This window comes from Perkinsus marinus (assembly GCF_000006405.1).
Source record: "Perkinsus marinus ATCC 50983 genomic scaffold scf_1104296930488, whole genome shotgun sequence".
NCBI classification, from domain to species: Eukaryota; Perkinsozoa; order Perkinsida; family Perkinsidae; genus Perkinsus; species Perkinsus marinus.
Window position 1 is genome coordinate 146049 of NW_003216064.1, and position 19877 is coordinate 165925.

Consider the following 19877-nt stretch of genomic DNA (forward strand, 5'->3'; position numbering starts at 1 on the left):
CAATAGGTTCTGGCTAGCACGCATCCGCATGTCGCGTCCGTCTAGGCTAGTATCCAATCAACGAGTGCTCCGTATGGAATGAGAAGATGATGATGATGACGGGGGATACTGTATCCAGATACGCAGGTAGCATCGACCTCGTCACAAATTGTCCTCTCCCTCTTAGGACTGTACCTCAACCTAACACGGCGACCACCAGTAGCATTCGATTTACAGTAGCGTCATTACCAATGTTAAATTTTGAGCACGGAATTGGCAGCTACACGAACAAAATCATTCGCTGTGCGTTGTCGCGCGCAAGGCGAGCGCTGTTGACCAACTCATCATGATTTGACGTCACGCGGTTTGTGCTCCGCTGGCGAATGACCTCTATTCCAGTGAAGTATCTAATGCCCAAGCTGTAGACGCAAGAATGGCTATCATTTCTAAAGGAGGAGTTGTAAAGATCACCCAACTCCTCTGCTACGACATTGAATTTGGTTATTTTAACGTGAATTAAAACCAAGTTATTCCGCATGGTAAGCACTCATCTACCATAAGGATGGTGCGCATCGCGGAAGGAAAGGTTCTGGTTAGCGTTAGAGGAGTAAGGCTAATGTCCGGGGTGAAGGTGGTGAGTCTTGCGATTAGATGAGTACTGAGGTCGTGTTCAACGGCACAAACCGTATGCTATCAGATGATCAGTGATAATGACCTGGATGGTAGTAGATCTGCGACGAAGGCAGACCCTATGGAATGTCAGAAGGGTCGTGTTGGGGAAGAGCGGACTGGTGAAACGTGATGGGCATGATCCTCGCTGCTTGGGGTGATAGTACAGTAACTTTCGTCACGTGAATGGTTTCAAAACACAAGTAATGGATCGAGTTGTAATATCAATTTTGGCGCTTGCACTGGCCTCTCCTGGGGACATCTTGGCATGGCCTCGACCAGTCCTTCCTCCTCTCGACTGCTACATTGACAACGATAACCTGAATGGCAACCCGCCCTAGAGAGGACGATGAAGAGTCTCTAACAGAGGGAATGGTAGTGCTAATCCTATACAGTTTCCCTTGCGCCACTACTCTAGCCTGAGCTCATTTGTGATGACTTGCGACTATATAGAGGTCCATCCAGTGGATTTTTATGAGGTACTCGGTATACTCGAGTTCAAAGCACCGGTCTACGTCTTGGTGGCGTGGTCTCCCAGCGAGATGAATGGTAAGTTAGGAGCAGAGTGGGAATTCTCTGCTTGGACGTTTTCGGGCGCAAGTTTTGCCTTGAGCAGTCGGGTAGTACAGGAGTATTTTTGGCGCAAACCTCGAAACAGGTCGAGTAGAGAGCTTGTGTATGTTCAACCAGGCGAAACCGACCCACGTGCTATGCTGCTGGCCACGGGAGGTCGGAGCTTCCCGCTTCATATCGAGGCAGCTACCAAAACTATCTGATACAATAGCGACGATGGTCTTGGATTTTTAGGAGTTTTCGACATTTTATTATATGCTAGGGAGCTTGAGATCGACTACTCTGTGGGTGAGAGAATATGAGTCGGTACATAGGTCCATATCGTCCGACTTGGGAACCCTTGTTTGATCTCTTCGGCTCTTTTGATCCGGATCCAGTTGTGCAGAAGATGATAAATGAGGCTATGGAGCGTGCTCATTTTCACGGCAAGGATTGGGTATGTAGTTTGTCTGAGAAACGACCGAGGTTGATGGGCTCATCGTAGGCTTATAGACGATTGAACAAGTCGGAAAAACTCGGCTACATAAGGAATCCTCCGCCACTGCCTTGGTGCATCTACCAAGTTCCAGGGCCCAGCAGTGAATCGATCTACCAGCTGTAGTAATGTGGGATTTGGGTTGAAGGCAGTAGTATTGGCAGTAGGTATCTAAATGACTGCTTTCTGGCCGAGAGTGTAGTGGCCGAATGGGGCGTCGCTAGGAGGGATGTAGATACTGAGATAAGGCAGGACATATTACGTATGATGGAACACTCGGGCGTCGTTGTCGTTGATCTTATTGCTGGACTCAGAACTGCCAAGTCCTGAGGAGACCGGCCATACGGGAAAGTTCGGGCATGATATTAACATAAGGCAGAAGCCGAAACGGGGACATCTATTTTTCCGAGGAGAACCTAGGAACACGAAAAGGAGTATGGATTCTCAAGTCGATGATCTAAAGCTTTGCTTGTCACTTTGTTAGATGTGGTGGGTCAGATGGTCGAGTGCAACAAGTACATCATAGATTTTTCCCGTCCTATTGCTATAAGGAGTCTGATTCCCCCGACACTACCGGCGGTTCGGTGAGGAAGGGGTGCTCCTTGCTCGAGTGGGACCCTACTCTGGTTCAGGTCGGCCTTGCAGGACATCATCGACTTCTCAGTAGAATACGCCTCGGAGAGGGGCCTGGATCCGGACAGCGCGCTGTCATTCCGAATACTAGTGAAAATGGCGCAGCAACCCTGGCATGTTGACGATGAGACAGTACTGCTTTGCGGTCCTGTTCATTGTGAAGCAGAACTCCACCAGGTTAAGGAAGGAGTCCGTGTTGTTATGGAGTGGCTCGGCACACGACTCTTGGCCCGCTATTGGGACTATATAACGGTAGGAGATGGGATAGTCACTGGCTTATTGGATTATGTAGAGTATAGTCTACTATCTTTAAGTGTTATTGCTAGCTTTATTATATCTGTGTTGATGGACTTCTAGAATATGCATCCACTTTGGCAATGGTCATTTCCGTTGTCTTTTCAATTTATACCTACCAACTGTAGCTACTGGACGCTTTCGGTAACTGTAGCTGATCGACGAGTTTGAGAAGCGGCTGGTTATAGCTGCTTTCGCGGGTCCGTTACAAAGTGTGCGGGATGGTTACAAAGTCTTGTATTTGTGTCATGTCGAGCCTAGTAGGCCCCTCTGCTTGTTAGCTCTTGAATAGCTTCAGTGAAAGAGAGGTTATATTCTGCAGGTAGATGCAACTCGTGTCCGCTCCCATGCCCAGCTTCCACACTTTGAGCGGCAAGGCCTCGGTGGTGCCGTTTGCGTGTCTCCTCAGCAACTAGAGGCGCGCCAGGGTGAGACCTTGCCGTTATCCAGGCTGCCTAAGTCGACACACGAGTGTTCAGGATGTCCTTTTTATTACGACTCGAGGCATCCTCGCTCAGTCAGAGTACCGTTAGAGTGTCCGCCGTTTCAGCTGTGGGAGCGGTTCCCGAATACAGCGTTCGGATGCGAGGAGAAGACGGGTGCGGCGCGGCAAGTATGGGTGACTTTCGGGTAAGCACCCAGCGGTGGGTCGGAGGAGATAGTTGCGGTCCAGGTACCGCCTTACTGATCATCCTTCGAGAACTGAGACTTCGAGGCTTCAGGAGGAGTTGTCTTGGGCTAAGCCAGGCCTTTGCTTCATGGCCGAGACCTAATTCAGAGGCGGCTTTCGGACTGTCCATACGTGGCCTAGATTTGCCACTATTTGAGTTTTTTTCTCTCTTGAGTGATGCGTTAGCACTATCTCATTAAGGTGAGTGGATATTCTTTTGCTCAGTTGCGTCGTCGTCTATGACCATTCTCAACTCGTTGATGGTTAACCGAGATCTTGATGGATCCGTGATTGAAAATCCGTCTACCTTTCGGCTTGTCCTGATATGTACGGTTGTGTTCATCGATTTCCTTGGCGTCACACTGCCTGCCAACATTATACCTGTCATGATTGATAAGTCAACCAAAGGTCACCTCGTTGGGTGTGAGAGCATTCCCGAAGGGACAGCGGTTTCCATAGCGGCTTTCACCTATGCTATCGGTATGAGCATATCACCACCGCTCATGGGTTGGCTGTCGGATAGGCGAGGTCGTCGTCCTTTACTGTTAGCCTCGATGCTGGGTATCTCTATCTCCTATTTCTTACAAGGATCAGCGAGAAATTACTGGTGGTTCGCCTTCTTCCGGTTCCTCACTGGTTTGAGTGGAGGCGGCCGGCCGGTGGCCATGGCTTATATCACAGACACTCTGACCGACGTCAAAAGGCGCACTTCGTATTTTTCTTATATCAATATGGTCCCTGGTCTCTGCTTCGGCTTAGGGCCTGCCTTTGGTGGAGTGCTGGCCTTTTTCAGCCTCTCTGCACCATTTTATTTCGTATCATTCTGGGCATGTGTGGTGTTCGCGCTGCTCTACCTCTATCTCCCAGAGTCTCTCCATCCCTCTAGGATCCGGGCAAAAAAATTGGGATCGGACCCTGGCGAGTCGCTCCTGTCCGAATTGGTAGAAGACAGTCCCGAGATCGACTGTCATGCCTTCAGTCTATTGTACTTTGTATCAGCAATGACTATGTTCTTAGTAGTGGTTATTGGTCTCATGTCCCCACTTGTACTCAGGGACTTCTTCAATCTGTCTCCACTATCGGCAGGGTTCACGTATCTAGGTGACGGAACTCTCATCGTCCTAGGAACCTTGGCATTCATCCATCTTGTCAATGAAGTTGGTTATACGAGTAGTTTTCTCGGGGCATCCAGTCTTTTCATATACGGCTTGGGTTGTCTCATCTTACCTGAGACATTCCACGACCTCTTCTTTTTTCTGGCCATCAAATATATCTTCCTCGGTGCATCACCATCATTGACGTTCGCAGCTTTACCGGTGTTAGTGGTTGAATTCTCTCCACGACACCGCAGTGGTGAACTGATGGGGTACTTCACGCTATTCCAGGGAGCTGGTCGTTTGGTCGGAACTATCACGGCTGGCCTCATGTACGATGCTCACCCCTATGTACCATTTTTGACCGCTGGCGTCGGGTCACTCCTGGCTGGGTCCGCTTGTTCTCTGCTCTATCACCGAGTCCATCGTAACAGAGAGACGCTTAGCTCGTCAGGATTCTGAGTAAAAGCGACGATTCTTTGGAATTAGTTCGCTATTATTTTTTTGAAATGTATTCAAATAGTAATGCTTCTCATCCGGCAGCGGTCTCGTCGATTATTTGGGTTGAATGAAGCTTAAAGCGACGAGTTGCGTTGGCGAGCGAGTGGGGCATCTTACGAGCGTCTTTTCAGCTCTTACCGGCCTACGAACACAATATCTTTTCGAGACCTATTTCACTCTTGATAAGAATAGTTCTCGAGGACGGGGTATGGCATATTTTCGGGCGGCATAGCTGCCCCGCCCTGGGAGAGTGGCTGTGCGCAGGCGTGTATTGTGGCGGCAGAACCAATCTTAGGCATAGCTGCCCCGCCCTGGGAGAGTGGCTGTGCGCAGGCGTGTATTGTGGCGGCAGAACCGCTCTGTTCTGGCGATGTGGTTGCGGTTAGGCATATCTTGGGGTTGCATAGTTGCCCCGCCGGGAGTAAGTGATTGTACTCGGGCATATCCTGGAGTGGCATAGCTGCCCCGCCGGCATGAAGCGACTGTACTCAGGCATATCTTCGGGTGGCATAGCTGCCCCGTCGGGATAAAGTTATTGTATTCAGGCATATCTTGGAGCGGCATAGCCGCCCCGTCGAGAGTAAGTGCTTGTACTCGGGCATATCTTGGAGTGGCATAGCTGCCCCACCGTAAGTGCTTGATTGTAAGCGGTATCTTATAATTTCGCCACCTCTCTGTTATGATTTTTTTCTTGCTTCGAGTTGGACTTCGAAGTTCCACTTCATCATCATCATCATCATCATCATTGAAACAATCGGAGATTCGTCAAGAAACTAGGTTGATGCTCTCTCCCTATAGCGGACTGACAACGTTTTTCACTGGAAATTGTTGTTTTCCTGAGTCTCTAATCCCCGTAGACCATCAGGTGAGCTCAATGGGATTATAGTCAGCAGTTTGGCGAGCCTCGCCAGGCGAGGTACGCCTGGTTCTGCCAGTGAAGTCATCGGAGCAGTTTTTTGACGCGTTGCGAAAATTCTCTCGAAATCTCGTGGTCTAGCTCGGAGATATTACAAAATTGTGACTGGTCACAGTCGGTGCCGAAGTTTGAGAGCATACCTCACTTGCCCATATCCTTGGGTTATGCGGTTAACTTCGCCGGAGAAACTCAACTCACCAAGAGCGGAAATGACCTCGAAAAGGTTTATTGATGCCACTGCACTCGAAGTTGGATTGCGAATGTCATGGGTTTCAGTTTTGTTCATATCGTATGGCACATAGTCTCGATCGGAGCAATGTTGTCGAGCCGGCACAACTCAGTGGCATGGCGCAGTTTCGCCTGTGTTTGGTATGCTCTGTCGTTTTCATCGACTTCATCGGTTTGTCATTACCTCTCAATATTATACCAGTGTTAGTGGATGTCAAATCACCACATCATTTAGTAGGCTGTGAAACCCTGGGTATGGGCAAGGCATATTCCATAACGTCCTTTGCCCACGCCGTTGGCATGACTATATCTCCTCCGTTGATGGGGAGGATGTCCGATAGAATCGGCCGACGCCCTATGCTACTCGTCTCAATGCTTGGGATAGCAGTAGCTTACACTTGTCAGGGCCTCACCAAAGACTATTGGTGGTTCGTATTCTACCGCTGCATAACGGGTTTAGCCGGTGGAGGGCGTCCTGTTGCCATGGCCTATGTATCAGACACTGTACGAGATCCCAAGAAGCGCACTAGCATCCTCGGCACCATCAACATGATTGTGGGTTTATGCTTCGGCATAGGCCCTGCTATCGGTGGCCTCTTCTCGTCCTTTGGCTTGTCAGCATCGTTTTTCGTTGCCGCCGGAGTTGCGAGTATAACTTTTGCGTTATTATACTTTTACCTCCCTGAGACGCATCACAAGTGTAGTGCCTATGCAGTAGCGACAAGGAGTCCTGGAGGGACTCTACTCACACCTCTACTACAGGAACAAAGTCCTACCAGAGTGGACTGGATAGCCTTCATTCTACTCTACTCGACGACATGCTTCGCCGTCATCAGCACTACAGTATTCTTCATCGTAGCTCCTTTGGTTTTTCGTGACGTCTTCAGTTTAACCCCTCTGACTGCCAGTATAACATATCTCGGCGATGGAGTCACGATTATTGCTGGCACATACATCCTCGTCTATTTCTGCAACACTTTGGAGTATAGTAGTGCAGCAGTGACGACAGTGGCTATCATCATTAACTCGATTGGAGCAGGCCTCTTTATGCTCTTACTCAACTCGATTGCGATCTATCTTGTAGACAAATGGATCCTCTTCAGTACAACAATTGCGATCTTTTATTCGGGATGGCCTAATATTGTCGCCGATCTGGCCCCCAAATCCAGGATCGGCGAGCTTATGGGGTATATGACCTTCTCTCAAGGTGTGGGAAGGCTGATAGCAACAGCGTTAGCCGGCCCTTTATACGACATGAACGTGAACGTCCCATTTTCTACTGCATCTGGTGGCTGTCTAATAGCAGGCCTCATGTCTTGGGGCATGTACTATCGAATCAAGCAACAATCTACTGGCATCAGATGAACATGTGGCTTCTCATATTGTACGTCGTCATGGGGTAGGGCCAGTTCTCACCATCTTGATAGGCATTTCTACAACATTTGATTTTTACAACAGCTACTCGTCTGTCTTGTATCAACGTCGTTCTTACATCGACTGTTCTTACCAGGGGTTGAGCAGCTTTTTCGATGGTCCCGAATATTATTGAGAAGATTAGCCACTCACTGCTAGATGGGCCAGCTTCTCACGAGTTTCACTGACAATCGCATTTATTGTACTTGCGTTATAGCAGTTCGATCATATAGCGAACAGGCTTATTGAGTGGTGAGTTCGTCTCAAAGTATCGTTTTGAAGTTCGGCAGCTTCGACACAAAGCACTGCCTGCCAGAGCTTGTCTCCATAGTACTTATCGAATACTCCCTGCGCACGGCTGGTCAACCAGGTTGACTCAACCTACGGGTCTAAACTCCTCCTTCTGGACAGGCTCATGCCTCGCCTGAGTTTCGGCCGGGCTACGTCATCGCTATGTCTACAGTCTCCATCGGCAATTAATTTTATCATAGTTTTCCTCTGATATTTGCTTGCGATTGATATCATACCATAGAGATGCTTGTTTGGTTATGCATCAAAGGGGCAAGGGACGTACAGTCAACAGTGATACCGCTTTGGTCGCTATGGCCTCTCTGAGGTGGCTACTGTATCTCTCGTCACTGCTCTGCAGTTTCGCGCGGATCCCTGAAGATCCAGTGGTTTTCCTACAATCGTATCAGCGTCCGATCGACAAGGGGAAAATCTCGATAGAGTTTCTATTGTGTCAAGTACGGCAAGCCCAGCTCACAAGAAGGAGGTTCCCCTGGGGTCAGCAAGTGGCCCATTCTCTCTTCCTCAACGACGTATTGCCGTTCGCCTCTCTATCGGAAGAAGCGAGTGACTTCCGTGGTTGCAATGGTTCAAGTGGCCACGGCTCGGAGTTCATCAGCTTCATGCAGTCTCTAGTGAAACCGTGCTTAGATGCCACTTGCGCTGTCATGACACTCAACGAGAAAGCCTGGGAGTTCACCAAACCGCCAATTACCTTTGTGGCCGCCCCTCCTAATGAGGCTGATCCCTACAGCCTCTACGATGTGATCGAAAGGAAGAGTTCCTCTTGCACGGGTGACTCCGGAGCTACACTCGTAAATGGTGATGTCCTCGTGACTCAGGTCTGGCCTTGTACTTGGTAGCGGCGCTGAGGTCTGTTGGTGTACCAGCGAGAGTTGCAGGGACACCTCACTGGAATAAGGGCGGTGTCGAGTGTCCCAATGGAGATAAGGATGCTCCGTGTGGCAATCACAACTGGGTAGGAGGCGTCTCTGTCGGTTCTTTCAAGGATCCACGTGTGCTTGTGTATCAGGTAGAGGCGTATATCCCCGAGCATGGGGAGAGTCCAGCCGGCTGGGCAGTGGTAGATCAACGCAGTGTGCCTTTGCGGGCTCTTAATACTTCTTTTTTCATTCCCTCACCGGCTCACGACCAGGATGGTTCCACCGTGAACCATACAATTTACGCCGCGTCCTTTGCTCCGCCAGAGATGCTACTCCATGAATGTGACTATCCAGTGGGATTAGGAGTGCACCCAGCGAAGAACTTCCCTCTGGTTTTCGACTGGTCCTATCAATCAGTGCCGGCTTGGAATACCACTGTCATGTACCACAACTTGGCCGGCCGATGGTATCGCGAAAATTGCCCGGCTGCCGCAGCTGCCGAGATTGTTTAATCATCTGTTGTCGTCGAATATCTCTCATTTCTTGTATTGTTGACCCTTTTCGACCCCTATAGTATCTGTGGTGTGTTAATGATGGGGTTTCCCCAGAGATTCCCTGGAGTAGCAAGATGCGCCAATGATTTCCAACGTAGAGCGAAAAATTGGCTCATCTCGCTGTACAGGATGGCAGCGCCGTTCTTGGGAAAAGGGTCCTTGGTCGTGGTCGAACTCGGATAGAAGATTACAGAAACCAACGAGAATTTCCCCAAATTTACTTTGAATTCTCATCTTGTCACCACCACGTCTAGTTGACCATGTGCATATTTTCGCAGAATGCATTCTAGGGCACCTCAAATTCTGGTTGACCATAACACAATTTAATTAGATATCACAAGGCCTCTGAAATCCTCAGTCGTGAGAGCTACCGTAGCTCAGCTACGACGTGAAATGCCTCCCTGAATTGTGTCGTCTCTGTCCCTTCCTGCCAAGGGGGGGGGCTCACTGGTTTGTGTTGGCCCTGTCCCTTCACAATGTTGGAGGAGAAGAAGGGAAGCCCTCTCGGTCAACTGGCACACTGTACACAAGGTTGATTTCTACGGATGTCGAGAAACTTTCCGAGCAACGTAGCGGTCATTCTTATTGTATGAATGACCATTCTCAGTTTCCTCTCGTATTATCACTATGGTAGCTGCTTCTACAGCCAGTGGCTCGACCTCTGGCGAAAGTGATCCCACCTTGGCCCATCGTGTTCTCTGCGTTCACGGCCATGCTCAGAGCGCTGAGGGCTTCCGTCAGAAGACTGGTGGTATCCGGAGGCAGTGCAAGAGACTAGTCCATTTTGAGTACGATATAACCAGCAGGTCAGTAGTGCTCCTTGTCATCCCCCTCTATCTCAGCTTCCTCCAAGGGCCCTTCGAGGTGCCTCCAGATGACGTTTTCGCCAGCCATGACCCTGACAGCGAGAAGACTTACACTTGGATTGATCCTAAGAAGGAGAGTCCGGTAGGTTTGTAGGCGGCGTGTGTGGTTTCCCACAGTTTCTTCTCCAGGAAAACTTGGGCGAGTTTTTTGTAGAGAGCATTGCGAAGGCCATGACCCCAGAGACACAGGGCTTGTTTGGGTTCTCCATGGGTTGCCCTGCCATCCTTCTCGCTATGGCTCGGTACCCTCAGGCATTCGAAAATGTGAGCTATCGTAATCATCTAGAATCACTGATCATCTGTTCTCGGTCATTCTAGGTAAAGTTCATCATACTCTGTGGCGCATTTTTCCCACAGAATAATAGCGAACAGGAAGCAGAAATTCGTGCTTGTCCCCTGTGGCCCAAGGTGATGTTATAAATAGTCGCCTCGTCGCCACTAATTCTCATCTCGTTAGGTTCGGGCGATGTTCATCTGTGGCAAGTCAGATCAGGTGGTCGCCGAAGACCGTAGCCTTAGAGTTGCCAAGATGTTCACTGATCCAGTTATATTCGAACACGCCAAGGGCCACATGGTCCCCGCAGAGGCTCGGAAGGATGTGAAAACGTTTGTTCAGGAATCTCTGGAGTCTGAGTAGCTTTCAACCACTGGGCTAAGTTTCTGTTACTAACTGTGCAGTGCTGGTGATGGTGGTATTGCGTTCCATACCTTTCGGCCATCGATTTTGCGGTTAGGGCCACCGTTTCAGCGAAAAAGGGAATCACATTCGCAGATGGTGGCGGTCGAATGAGGAAATTAATTTCGCGGATAGGGACATCAATTTCGGGTTGTAGTTTCCACCACACAAATGAAGAGCTCTTGACAGTGCGCAATGATGTATGCGAATGAAAGAGCTCCTCGCTGCGTGAAGTCATGCTCTGTGGAAAGCTTGCCATCTGCAGTGTTCCATCTTGCCCGTACCTATTGCTTCCGTTAGCCAGACAGGAGGCGTCATCGAGCTCCAAAATCTATCGGCCCTGAAAACGCTCCCGAGAACGCAGTTCAGACTCCTGTTGTGTAGATGAAATTGCAACCCGAAATTGATGCATTTATCCGTGAAACGGATTCTCATATTTGACCGCCACCACGAAATTGACGCTCGCGAATGTGGCTTTTTCCGATTGCTAGGAGTCAACATTTCCCTATGCCCCGCCGTAGTCGGCTTCGCCCTAGAGTACTGCTAGTGGCCCTGGCCTTGGCCCTCGGAGGACCAAGGTTGATGTGGAGCGTGGGCGACACGGTGAAGGGCGTGCCAAGTCTGCTCATCCTACCGATAGTGTGGCCCATGGCCTCCATCAGCGCCACTGTCAAGGCGTGCCCAGTTATGGCCTCCCTCCTTGGCCTCGCCCTAGGATCATATTTCCTCCAGTGGTTGATGCGAATCGTCAAGCCAAGAGTAGCAGCTGTTAAGGGTAAGTCTCCATCAGGCCCTTGAATGAGACTGACAGTTTTTCTATCAGATGAGTTAACCTTTGAACCAGCGCCACTCTTCGGTCGCTTCCAAGTGTGGCGGGTCTTCACATATCCCCTGGTTCATCCCAACTTCGCCAGCCTTATGGTATCGACTATTCATTTGCTTTTCAGCTTGGACTTGGAGTCCACTCCCAACATCGATCTTCCTGGTGGGGCTAACCTGCGCTGTGGTACCGCTGCCATTTCCGCTGGCTTCTGCTACCCCCTCTGTGGCATCGGGTCGAGACATCTCGCAGTGCTCGTGGTCTTAGCAACAGGCACATCAGTGTTGGTCGGGTCGTGTGGCCGACTAAGGGACAATTGGACCATCGTATTTGGAGGTCTATCGACCGTATGCTATGCTGTTGATGGTGCTATCATTACTATCTATGTATTGCTTGCTGGTGCCGGTGTAACACTGCCGCCCGACCCTTCCTTTGTTTCCGTCAGGCTGTTCATCGCAGCACTGCAACTATGCATGGATTTAGTCACTTCGGAGCCTCGAAAGTCTCTCCTGGACTTCGGCTCACTTGCGCACTCAACAGCCTTCCTCTGCGGTGTAGCCTACGTCACATCTGTAACTCCCATGTTGGGCTCTACCAACCACTCGTGGCCGGAGCGACTCTTCCGGCCAGCACTGGCGGGCTACCCGCGTTACGTTGTACCTTGTCAACGGAGCTCAACGAGATGTTTGAATATCTTGCATCCGAGCCTTCAAGTCTCACTATACAGCGTGCGCATCTTCTGGTTAATGCTCAGCCTAGTTGTGGCCGTCTTAATGGCTATTGCGATCTCTCGGAATGTTCCAGGAAGACCTCAGCGGCTACCGGTGATGTCAGAATTGGATCGGCTAGTGGGCGGCTACTCCACTGAAGCCAGACGGGCCGAGCACTCGAAGCGTCCTACTATGGACGAGAAGCCCACAGGAGGTTTGGGAGACATTCTGTGAACGTAAAACTATTTTGTATCATTTCTTTTGTCGACTATTGTGTTCGTCAAGTCGGGGATAAATGCTATTGCGACTTGCCGTTCCCTTCTCGGAGGTCTCCACTATTGGGGAGATGAATGAACTTACACTTTCCACCTACCTTTGACGGTTAGGGCTGTGTGGTACACTCTCACGTGGCCGATCTGTCTCCACAGGAATCCTCCAGCAACTACCGTACATACTTCACAACTCTATCTATCCCATCTACCTCCACTTCCCTCAACACAACAGCTATCCGGTTCAGTACGCCGACAAAAGCTCTCTCAGGGTGACGAGTACCGTCTTGGAAAATACTCATTGATTACCCAGTGATTCTCAAAATAATCATGTATGGACGTTGTCCGATGCAATCACTCTTTTCCGATAATCTGGGGGGCAGCTCCATCTCTACTGGCCGTGATCGGAACATTCACCACTTCACGAGGCTGCCGTGTTTCCTTCCAACCCAGGATCTTCTCCAATAGTAACAAACACGTCGAACTAACAATCATCACTGCACCTCCGACACTGAGTGGATGCACGGGGGACGAGGTTGCTATCCGTTGCCACACGAAGGACAAGGCGACGTCCAGCTGTCGGAGCATGGCGCAGTTTTGGGGCTTCTCAATTTGCATTGCCCTGTTGAAGGCAAACTGTGTGCCAACTCCAAAGATGCCAGCGATAATACCGAGTTGATATGCTCTGGTGTTGGATGTGAATGGAGGTAGCTGGAAGGAATTCGGGATAGACAAGGCCACGATGGTGCTCATGACAGTGCCAGCAATACCCCAATAGAAGACCATCACGTAATAGTGAACAGCACCTCCGACGTAGCGAACGACAATGGGGACAAAACCGCCGATCAAAGCACCGAGGAGAGAGGCGAGGATAGCCGAGACTGCCGTCTCTTTCCCACCGTCCTGCGGAACCGCTGCTGAGCCGAAGAGGAAACTCGGCCTGGCGACGAAAATCACACCAGTGAAGCCAAGGAAGAGGGAGCACACCTCTACTTTGGTCGAGGGTTCTCGTAACAAACAAACTGCATAGAGCATCGTGAAGAGGGGGTTGGTGAAGAATAGGGCATTGGCATCGGCTACCGGCATGCTTCCGATCGCGTAGTAGAGAAGGAAGTTGGACATCGCGCCGAGAAAGCCTCTGAAAAGACACACCAGACGGATGCCATGTGGACCGACTGGGTTAACTCCCGCATAGTAACAAGCTATCAGGCAGACCAGTAGTTGTATGAGAGATCGTCCGAGCATGAGCTGGGCACTGGAGAACGTATCACTCGCTAAGTGAGCACAGACTTGCATAAGGGAGAAGAACAAAGCAGACAGGACACAGAGACCGCTGCCGAGGAGAGACGTGGGACCAACTATCGTCCTGGGCTGATTGGTTTCAATGCTGCTGCTACTAGATCGAGAGATCACAACCAGCTCGACTTCATTCGACCGCGGAGTTGTTGGTGATGAGAAGGCTCTGGGATTGGCCATAGACTTGTTACACTGTGAGTTTACTGTTTCGCTTCCTCCTTACCCTGATGTCAATTGATGATAGCCTCTGTGTAATGTCACTAGCAATCTACACCAACCGTGAAACATGATACAAATCCGTTACGTAATTCGTCATCACTCCGATCCACAAGCACCCGAACTTGACACAAGAGTGATGGTCATTTGAAAACATCGTAGCTCGGTGGAAAGGCGGAGGACATGATGATACCAAAAATTAATCTTCCCGCCAAGCTTCGGTGATCAGTGCTTGAACATGGTATCATCAACCCTCAACGGGGCTACCAATAGGGTCATGGCAGAGGCGTAAAGTAAAGAGATGACGAGTAGTAGCCGAGAACATAAGAGAAGAGCTCGTCCCAGGCTAAGGAAGCCTACGAGACTCGTTCCGGTGACATGCTCATCAAGGTACTTCTGCACACTATCAAGAAAATGGTATCGCCAACGGCGATTCGCCATCAACGGCCTCTTTACTGCCTGGCGAGCAAGGTGACCCGCTAAGATGTGCACCACGGAGTTGGTACGAACAGTCGCCTTGAGGCGACAGTGGGGATGGACGAAGATACGCTATAAAGAGCGGCTTTCAACCTGGTGGACGCATCTTATCCCCAAGGCTTGGTCGATTCACCAGCTCCTTGTGCCATGTTATGAGCGCTTATCAGCCACGATCAGTTACATCGATTCCGCCAAGCTCAAGTTGACTGACGGTAACGCCGGAGTCCCGACAATCTGGTGTTTGCTCAAATGGCCTGCAGCCTTCTCCCGCTTGTCGGTACCAGAAAAATCGACCTCACCTTTACGTAGTGCATTTTGCGACCATTTTTCAACTATTCAAATTCACCGACTGTTGCGGAGCCTAAAATTGTCCACGTAACCATAGAGAAAGGAAGGTATGGGAGTTACCACTACGCTGATGCTAAGAACCTTCTCGCTTATCTGAGCGAGCTCAAATTTCAGAAGTTTGCAAATATAGATAGAATGATCGGAATCCGGTATATGTCCCTTTTCTGTCACTGAAGTTCACCCTCATGAACAATGGCTCGAAAACCTACCTCAGCGAGTTCCGCACTGGGAAGACTTACCACATTCCGCATCTTATTCGAGATGCGTTCGCGAAGGCTCTCTTCAAAAAGCCGTCTCGTGGCTCTAATCTTGCCTTGAAAGAGAGAAAGGTTGCGACGCCATACACACACTGCAAATGCGGGATTGCATCACTCATCGGGCGCGCGCGAGATTCAGCTCATTTTCAAATTTTCGATCCAACGACCAAATTCCAACTTGCCTCCAATACCGCTCCTAACAGCGATCATATCCTCAGTTGAACATTCTGGGGATGATCTTGCGGGATGCTCCTCGAGCCACAGCGGTCTCTACCCCTCCTTTCTGAACAAGCTGTAGTTTATTCGACCTCCATTCGTAGCAAGATGTGAAATGAACACATATTCACATCGTAAATTTTGTACATTAGTCAATCACAGGAGCATCATATTATCAAAACTTATCATCAGTTGACTTAACCTTCCCTCATGGGCAAGAAGGCAGCTGGTAAGGGCAAGAAGGGCAAGGCGGCGAAAGCACCTCCTGTGATAGAACCTCCCAAGTGAGATCTCATAGTACGAGATAGAACCTGTTGGGACTCGATTTCCCGCCCAGAGAAGCATAATAGGATGGATTTTATGATTGTTCTATGAGCTAGCTTGTTTATCGCATTCTGTGCATTTGTTCGACTGGTTGAAGTTGTTGATGATGATGAACGTTTCATCTGTGACTAGTATAATCTACCAAGTCAAACGTGTATAATTCTGTTCCCGCTAGAAACGCATTAAAAGAGCGAGTTCTGTAATCGGCATCACCTCAGATTTTCCCATCCTGAGTTCAAACCTGCCCGCCTAGACTCCCGGGTTGTCCAAGCGACCATCAAGCTTGCCGCGCCGGTGTGCACCCTGTTAGAGTTCACCAAAGCACTACCTCCGGTAAGGAGAGTACACTACCTCTATATAGTCCCCGTATTGCCATGCTATGGTAGACTACCAAAATATCACATATAACGGACTTGATAGTCAAAAGGCACGGTGGCAGTATACGGGAAGTGTCGGTGTGTGTCAACAGGTGAGCTTACTCTCGGGGATCATCCTTCCTTATGTGGTGTGGGAGACTTTACAGTACACTGCGGTATACACTATGGTGTGACACCATTATGTAAAATCATAGGAATGTTCTTTTGAATGTTGAGAGCACTAGTCTTGCTTGTAAAAGGGCTTCTGCTATGTTGTCAGCCAATTCACATTCTTATTGACACTTCTGGAAACGAACTGGAGACATTGCTTAGAATCACGGGGTGGCTCACACTGCTCTAACCCACCCGGGTTCAGTTCTGTGGTATTAATCGCTCCCTCCCTCCCTTTCTTGTACAGGTTCCATCCCGAGGAAATAATCCGACCAGATGAGACACTTGAGGTGAGGGTAGCTACTGCGTGATGACATGGATCTGGCGTTGTCGTTGTGGTGCAGGATTGTGGTATCACTGGAGGAGAGTGCGTCGTCTATTACGACTTTGTGCCACTCACAGGAGCATTGCTGCAATAGTGAGGGAGTATATTGAACCTCCTCACAAGTCGTACCATGATGAACCACATTGAGATGTTCAATGTCTAGTCGTCTTTGTGTTTGAGATTGACTAATGGGAAGCTGAGTAAGTACATATTCCCCATGAATCGGTGGAGGGGTGAACGATCTCTATACGAAGGGGACATAGTATTCGCCAAGTACCGATACGGTGTGAAAATCATAGCTAAGGAGCTGAGTGCCGTTGAATCCAATAAGGATTTCATCAATAGTCAACTGTGTAGAAATTTGTGTAGATGACAACCCGAGTGCTGAGATGAATTAGAACTGGCTTTACTGTCACCCGTGCTAGCCTTACGGTCTATCATGTTGAAAGTTTGTCGTTGTGATTCGTATTATCAATAGAGGCAGGCCACGTGTTCCGGTATGAGTGGGAGTCATCATCGTATAGATTATCAACGACAGCTGTAGTAGATGGCTTGCTGCGTTTGCTTCTTACTGTGGCTAAAACTGCTAAGAATGCAATCGTAGGCTGGCCGAGGCGGATGTATTGGGTTTTGAATCGAAAGCCGTTGACGTGGAACTGTCAACTAAGTAGAGTATATTCTGTTGACGCATTCCATCATCGCTTAGTGGTGATGAAGAATAACGGAACGACTCATGGTCTGTCATATGCGCTTGTATCCGCACGCATACGCATCCACGTGTTATTATAACACAGCTATCGATACACTCCATCGTCATGTTTGGTGAAGCAACCGTTAAGGGTGATTGTTGAACTAAGAACTCGAGACCGAGCTGATTTGCTGCTGTGGGCCACAGTGGAATGACCCGCTTCGCTCGCCCTTTGATGAGGTTGAGACTCGCTCGGCCATCATTTCCATCTCCGTCAACCTAACCAGATCTCAACGTAACGATAGTGGCTGGGTCGGATCATTGTACAACGTGCGGTTACGAGTATTATACGCATGCAGCATCGATATTCCGGTTCTGCATTGACCCTAGGGACGAGAAAATATCCGTGTTAACGACGAGAATGATTTCATGATCAAGGAGATAAGGAGGTCTTCGTATTGGAATAACCTCGAGGCTGAGACAACGCCTCGTATATAAGTAGGAATTTCACCAGTGTACTCACTCGGTAATCAATGGCTAATTCCACCCCTACTGGCACTGCTGCATTCAAAAGGATTCTACTAGCGGTCGTCGTAAGCTGTATCATGAACGCCTCGTCTCTTGAAGTAACTCCAGTCCCTTCCTGTGTCGTGCATTATGTGCTACTGTCCCTCACTAGGTGACTATGGGAAGTGGCGCTGCGTGCTCTGTTGAAGGTCTTTATGGCCGTACAGTGATGTTCAAGTGGCTTCCAAACACCGCCTCACCCTCCCTGTTGGAATACACTAAGCCGTCCATTAGCATCATCTACCTCAGTTGTAATGGCAGGAGCGCACTGGAGTAAGTCCATGCACAGTACTCATCTCTAGCATATACGCTTTATTTCAGCGCTGCTGAAGCCACGGTAGCTGTTGAGGAATGGATACCCAAGGTTGAGTCAGCGGCCCGAACGACTGCCAGCCAGGCTCGTGAACCTTCGTTGTCGGAGATGTGCAAAATATCAGTGGAAGCCATGGCGAAGTCGGAAATGAATGTCGGGGGAAAGAATGCGAATCAAGGTTTCATAACGAAGTTGTGCAGCAGAGTTGAACCATTGCATACTTCCCTTGCCGAGGCCCGTTCCGAAACTGATTATGAGCTTGTGAAAGAGGAAACGAAGAAGATGAAGAAGAAACGCTTTAGGCTTTTTTCGGGGAATTCTTTCCGGAAGTTATGATAGACCGTTGTGGTGATGACGATGTCAATAGATGTCATGTCCATTGCGAGTGTCGTTGAGTTCGTTGAGTATAAGCGATGCCAGTAGCTAAGTGAAAGCCGACACTCTCTGCAGGGGACACTGTTCTGATCCGCCGCGGCTTGAGGACTCAACTGCTCAGACATACTGAAGGGGAGAGCAGATTATAGCAATATTTACGAAACAGAGGCAGTAACTCGATCACTAGCCTCAGCGTTTACACAAAGCTTAAAATAGATGGACACATGGGACAGGCGTCACATCTTCTACACACTCTGCCTCTTCAGAGTAGTATGTGAACCTCATGGGATGTTAAGCTCGCAATAGAGCAGTCTCAATCCCGTTTCGTTTCGGATCACGGGGCACCGAAGTCATTTATCGGCATGCATGCTTCCGGCATCCTCAGCATTTCTAATGTCTATTGTCTAATGCCCCGATGAGTTGCATATAGAAGACCGCATATACGAGGTGCTTGGTCGAGGATGTCGTGCCACTTGGTGCCTGAGAGTACATGTATTTCTACACGGCGATTTCAGTTCCGAGATCATATGTGAAATTTTACAGTTCGAAATTTTAAGCTATAGAAGTTAGTAGTCCACAAGTGATTTCTATCTCTACATGTCTCGTCCACTGCGGCTGCTGCCCTCGAGATAGTCCTTTCTGAGCTACACAGTATCAAGTACGCATGTGCCTGTGCTGTTCATGTGAGATCCCCGCACTAGCATTCAAGATTGTTCGTGGTAGGCAGGCTCAACTCGAAACCGCTCTCCATGGAGTTCGCCAGACTCACAATGTGATGGGATGTCTGTAAGTGGCTCGGTTGATGTCGTCTACAGTTTCATCATATCCGGCCCCAATACTCGGCAATGTACAATGTCTTCCATTCTTGTTGTTGCCAAAAGTGTTGTTACTGAGAAGGCAGTGTTACCGAGCCGAGGCAACTGGTTGCAGTTCTCTAAGGATTCTGAGAATGGAAGTTCTCATTGCTGGTCGAGTTCGATAATAAGCAACTCAATAACCGTGTGTGCTACGCAGACTGCATAGTGGACTAATCAGTTTAACACAAGAGCATATATAGTGCAAAGGAAAAACCTAGTATATTGGTATCACACAGCTGTTCACTTTTTGGCCTTTTTTCTCGGGATTGGATTCCATCTCCATCTCCTCATCGACGATCTCTTCAATGGACCCATCCGGCACCTTATCCTTCTTGTAGATCACAATGTACGCTATTTGAGTATCGGCCCGACCCCCGACCAACTCGTCCACTAGATACACACTGATGCGGTGTCTCCTCACAGTAGAGGATACTGCGACCTCTAGTCATACTGAGTGACCTTACCATCATTGAACCGAACCCATTGGTCCTCTTTAAATACATCCCCATCAGCTTCCTTAAACCCAAAGGACAAAGTCCTGACCAATGCCATAGCCCGACCCATAGTGTCCACCCTCAG

General features: G+C 49.3%; 7 protein-coding genes across 7 annotated transcripts; 5 read left to right on the forward strand and 2 right to left on the reverse strand.

Annotated features, from left to right (window-relative positions):
- Positions 1-972: 972 nt before the first annotated feature.
- On the forward strand, positions 973-3396 carry Pmar_PMAR006399 (hypothetical protein; the record flags this gene model as incomplete). The annotated part of the gene is made up of 11 exons (XM_002786937.1): positions 973-1023; positions 1128-1197; positions 1536-1657; positions 1706-1818; positions 1864-1958; positions 2011-2130; positions 2181-2280; positions 2329-2581; positions 2946-3051; positions 3142-3253; positions 3297-3396. The coding sequence occupies 11 exons, from the start codon at positions 973-975 to the stop codon at positions 3394-3396; spliced, it is 1242 nt and encodes a 413-aa protein (XP_002786983.1).
- A 136-nt stretch (positions 3397-3532) lies between these two features.
- Positions 3533-9129, forward strand: Pmar_PMAR006400 (tetracycline-efflux transporter, putative; the record flags this gene model as incomplete). Its single annotated transcript, XM_002786938.1, has 9 exons — positions 3533-4463; positions 4602-4719; positions 5434-5517; positions 5886-6027; positions 6438-6587; positions 7339-7431; positions 7937-8528; positions 8576-8712; positions 8767-9129. The coding sequence occupies 9 exons, from the start codon at positions 3533-3535 to the stop codon at positions 9127-9129; spliced, it is 2610 nt and encodes an 869-aa protein (XP_002786984.1).
- A 669-nt stretch (positions 9130-9798) lies between these two features.
- Positions 9799-10674, forward strand: Pmar_PMAR006401 (conserved hypothetical protein; the record flags this gene model as incomplete). The annotated part of the gene is made up of 5 exons (XM_002786939.1): positions 9799-9977; positions 10014-10119; positions 10167-10301; positions 10356-10445; positions 10495-10674. 5 exons carry the CDS (start codon positions 9799-9801, stop codon positions 10672-10674), a joined length of 690 nt encoding a protein of 229 aa, XP_002786985.1.
- Positions 10675-11361: 687 nt separating this feature from the next.
- Pmar_PMAR006402 (hypothetical protein) lies at positions 11362-11897 on the forward strand (the record flags this gene model as incomplete). The annotated part of the gene is made up of 3 exons (XM_002786940.1): positions 11362-11488; positions 11537-11768; positions 11807-11897. 3 exons carry the CDS (start codon positions 11362-11364, stop codon positions 11895-11897), a joined length of 450 nt encoding a protein of 149 aa, XP_002786986.1.
- An 860-nt stretch (positions 11898-12757) lies between these two features.
- Pmar_PMAR006403 (Transmembrane protein, putative) lies at positions 12758-14002 on the reverse strand. The gene has a single exon (XM_002786941.1). The coding sequence runs from the start codon at positions 13986-13988 to the stop codon at positions 12867-12869; it is 1122 nt and encodes a 373-aa protein (XP_002786987.1). The 5' UTR covers positions 13989-14002; the 3' UTR covers positions 12758-12866.
- Positions 14003-15532: 1530 nt separating this feature from the next.
- Positions 15533-16592, forward strand: Pmar_PMAR006404 (conserved hypothetical protein; the record flags this gene model as incomplete). The annotated part of the gene is made up of 5 exons (XM_002786942.1): positions 15533-15606; positions 15865-15979; positions 16033-16115; positions 16421-16463; positions 16518-16592. 5 exons carry the CDS (start codon positions 15533-15535, stop codon positions 16590-16592), a joined length of 390 nt encoding a protein of 129 aa, XP_002786988.1.
- Positions 16593-19512: 2920 nt separating this feature from the next.
- Positions 19513-19862, reverse strand: Pmar_PMAR006405 (hypothetical protein; the record flags this gene model as incomplete). Its single annotated transcript, XM_002786943.1, has 2 exons — positions 19513-19699; positions 19750-19862. The coding sequence occupies 2 exons, from the start codon at positions 19860-19862 to the stop codon at positions 19513-19515; spliced, it is 300 nt and encodes a 99-aa protein (XP_002786989.1).
- Between the last annotated feature and the right edge of the window lie 15 nt (positions 19863-19877).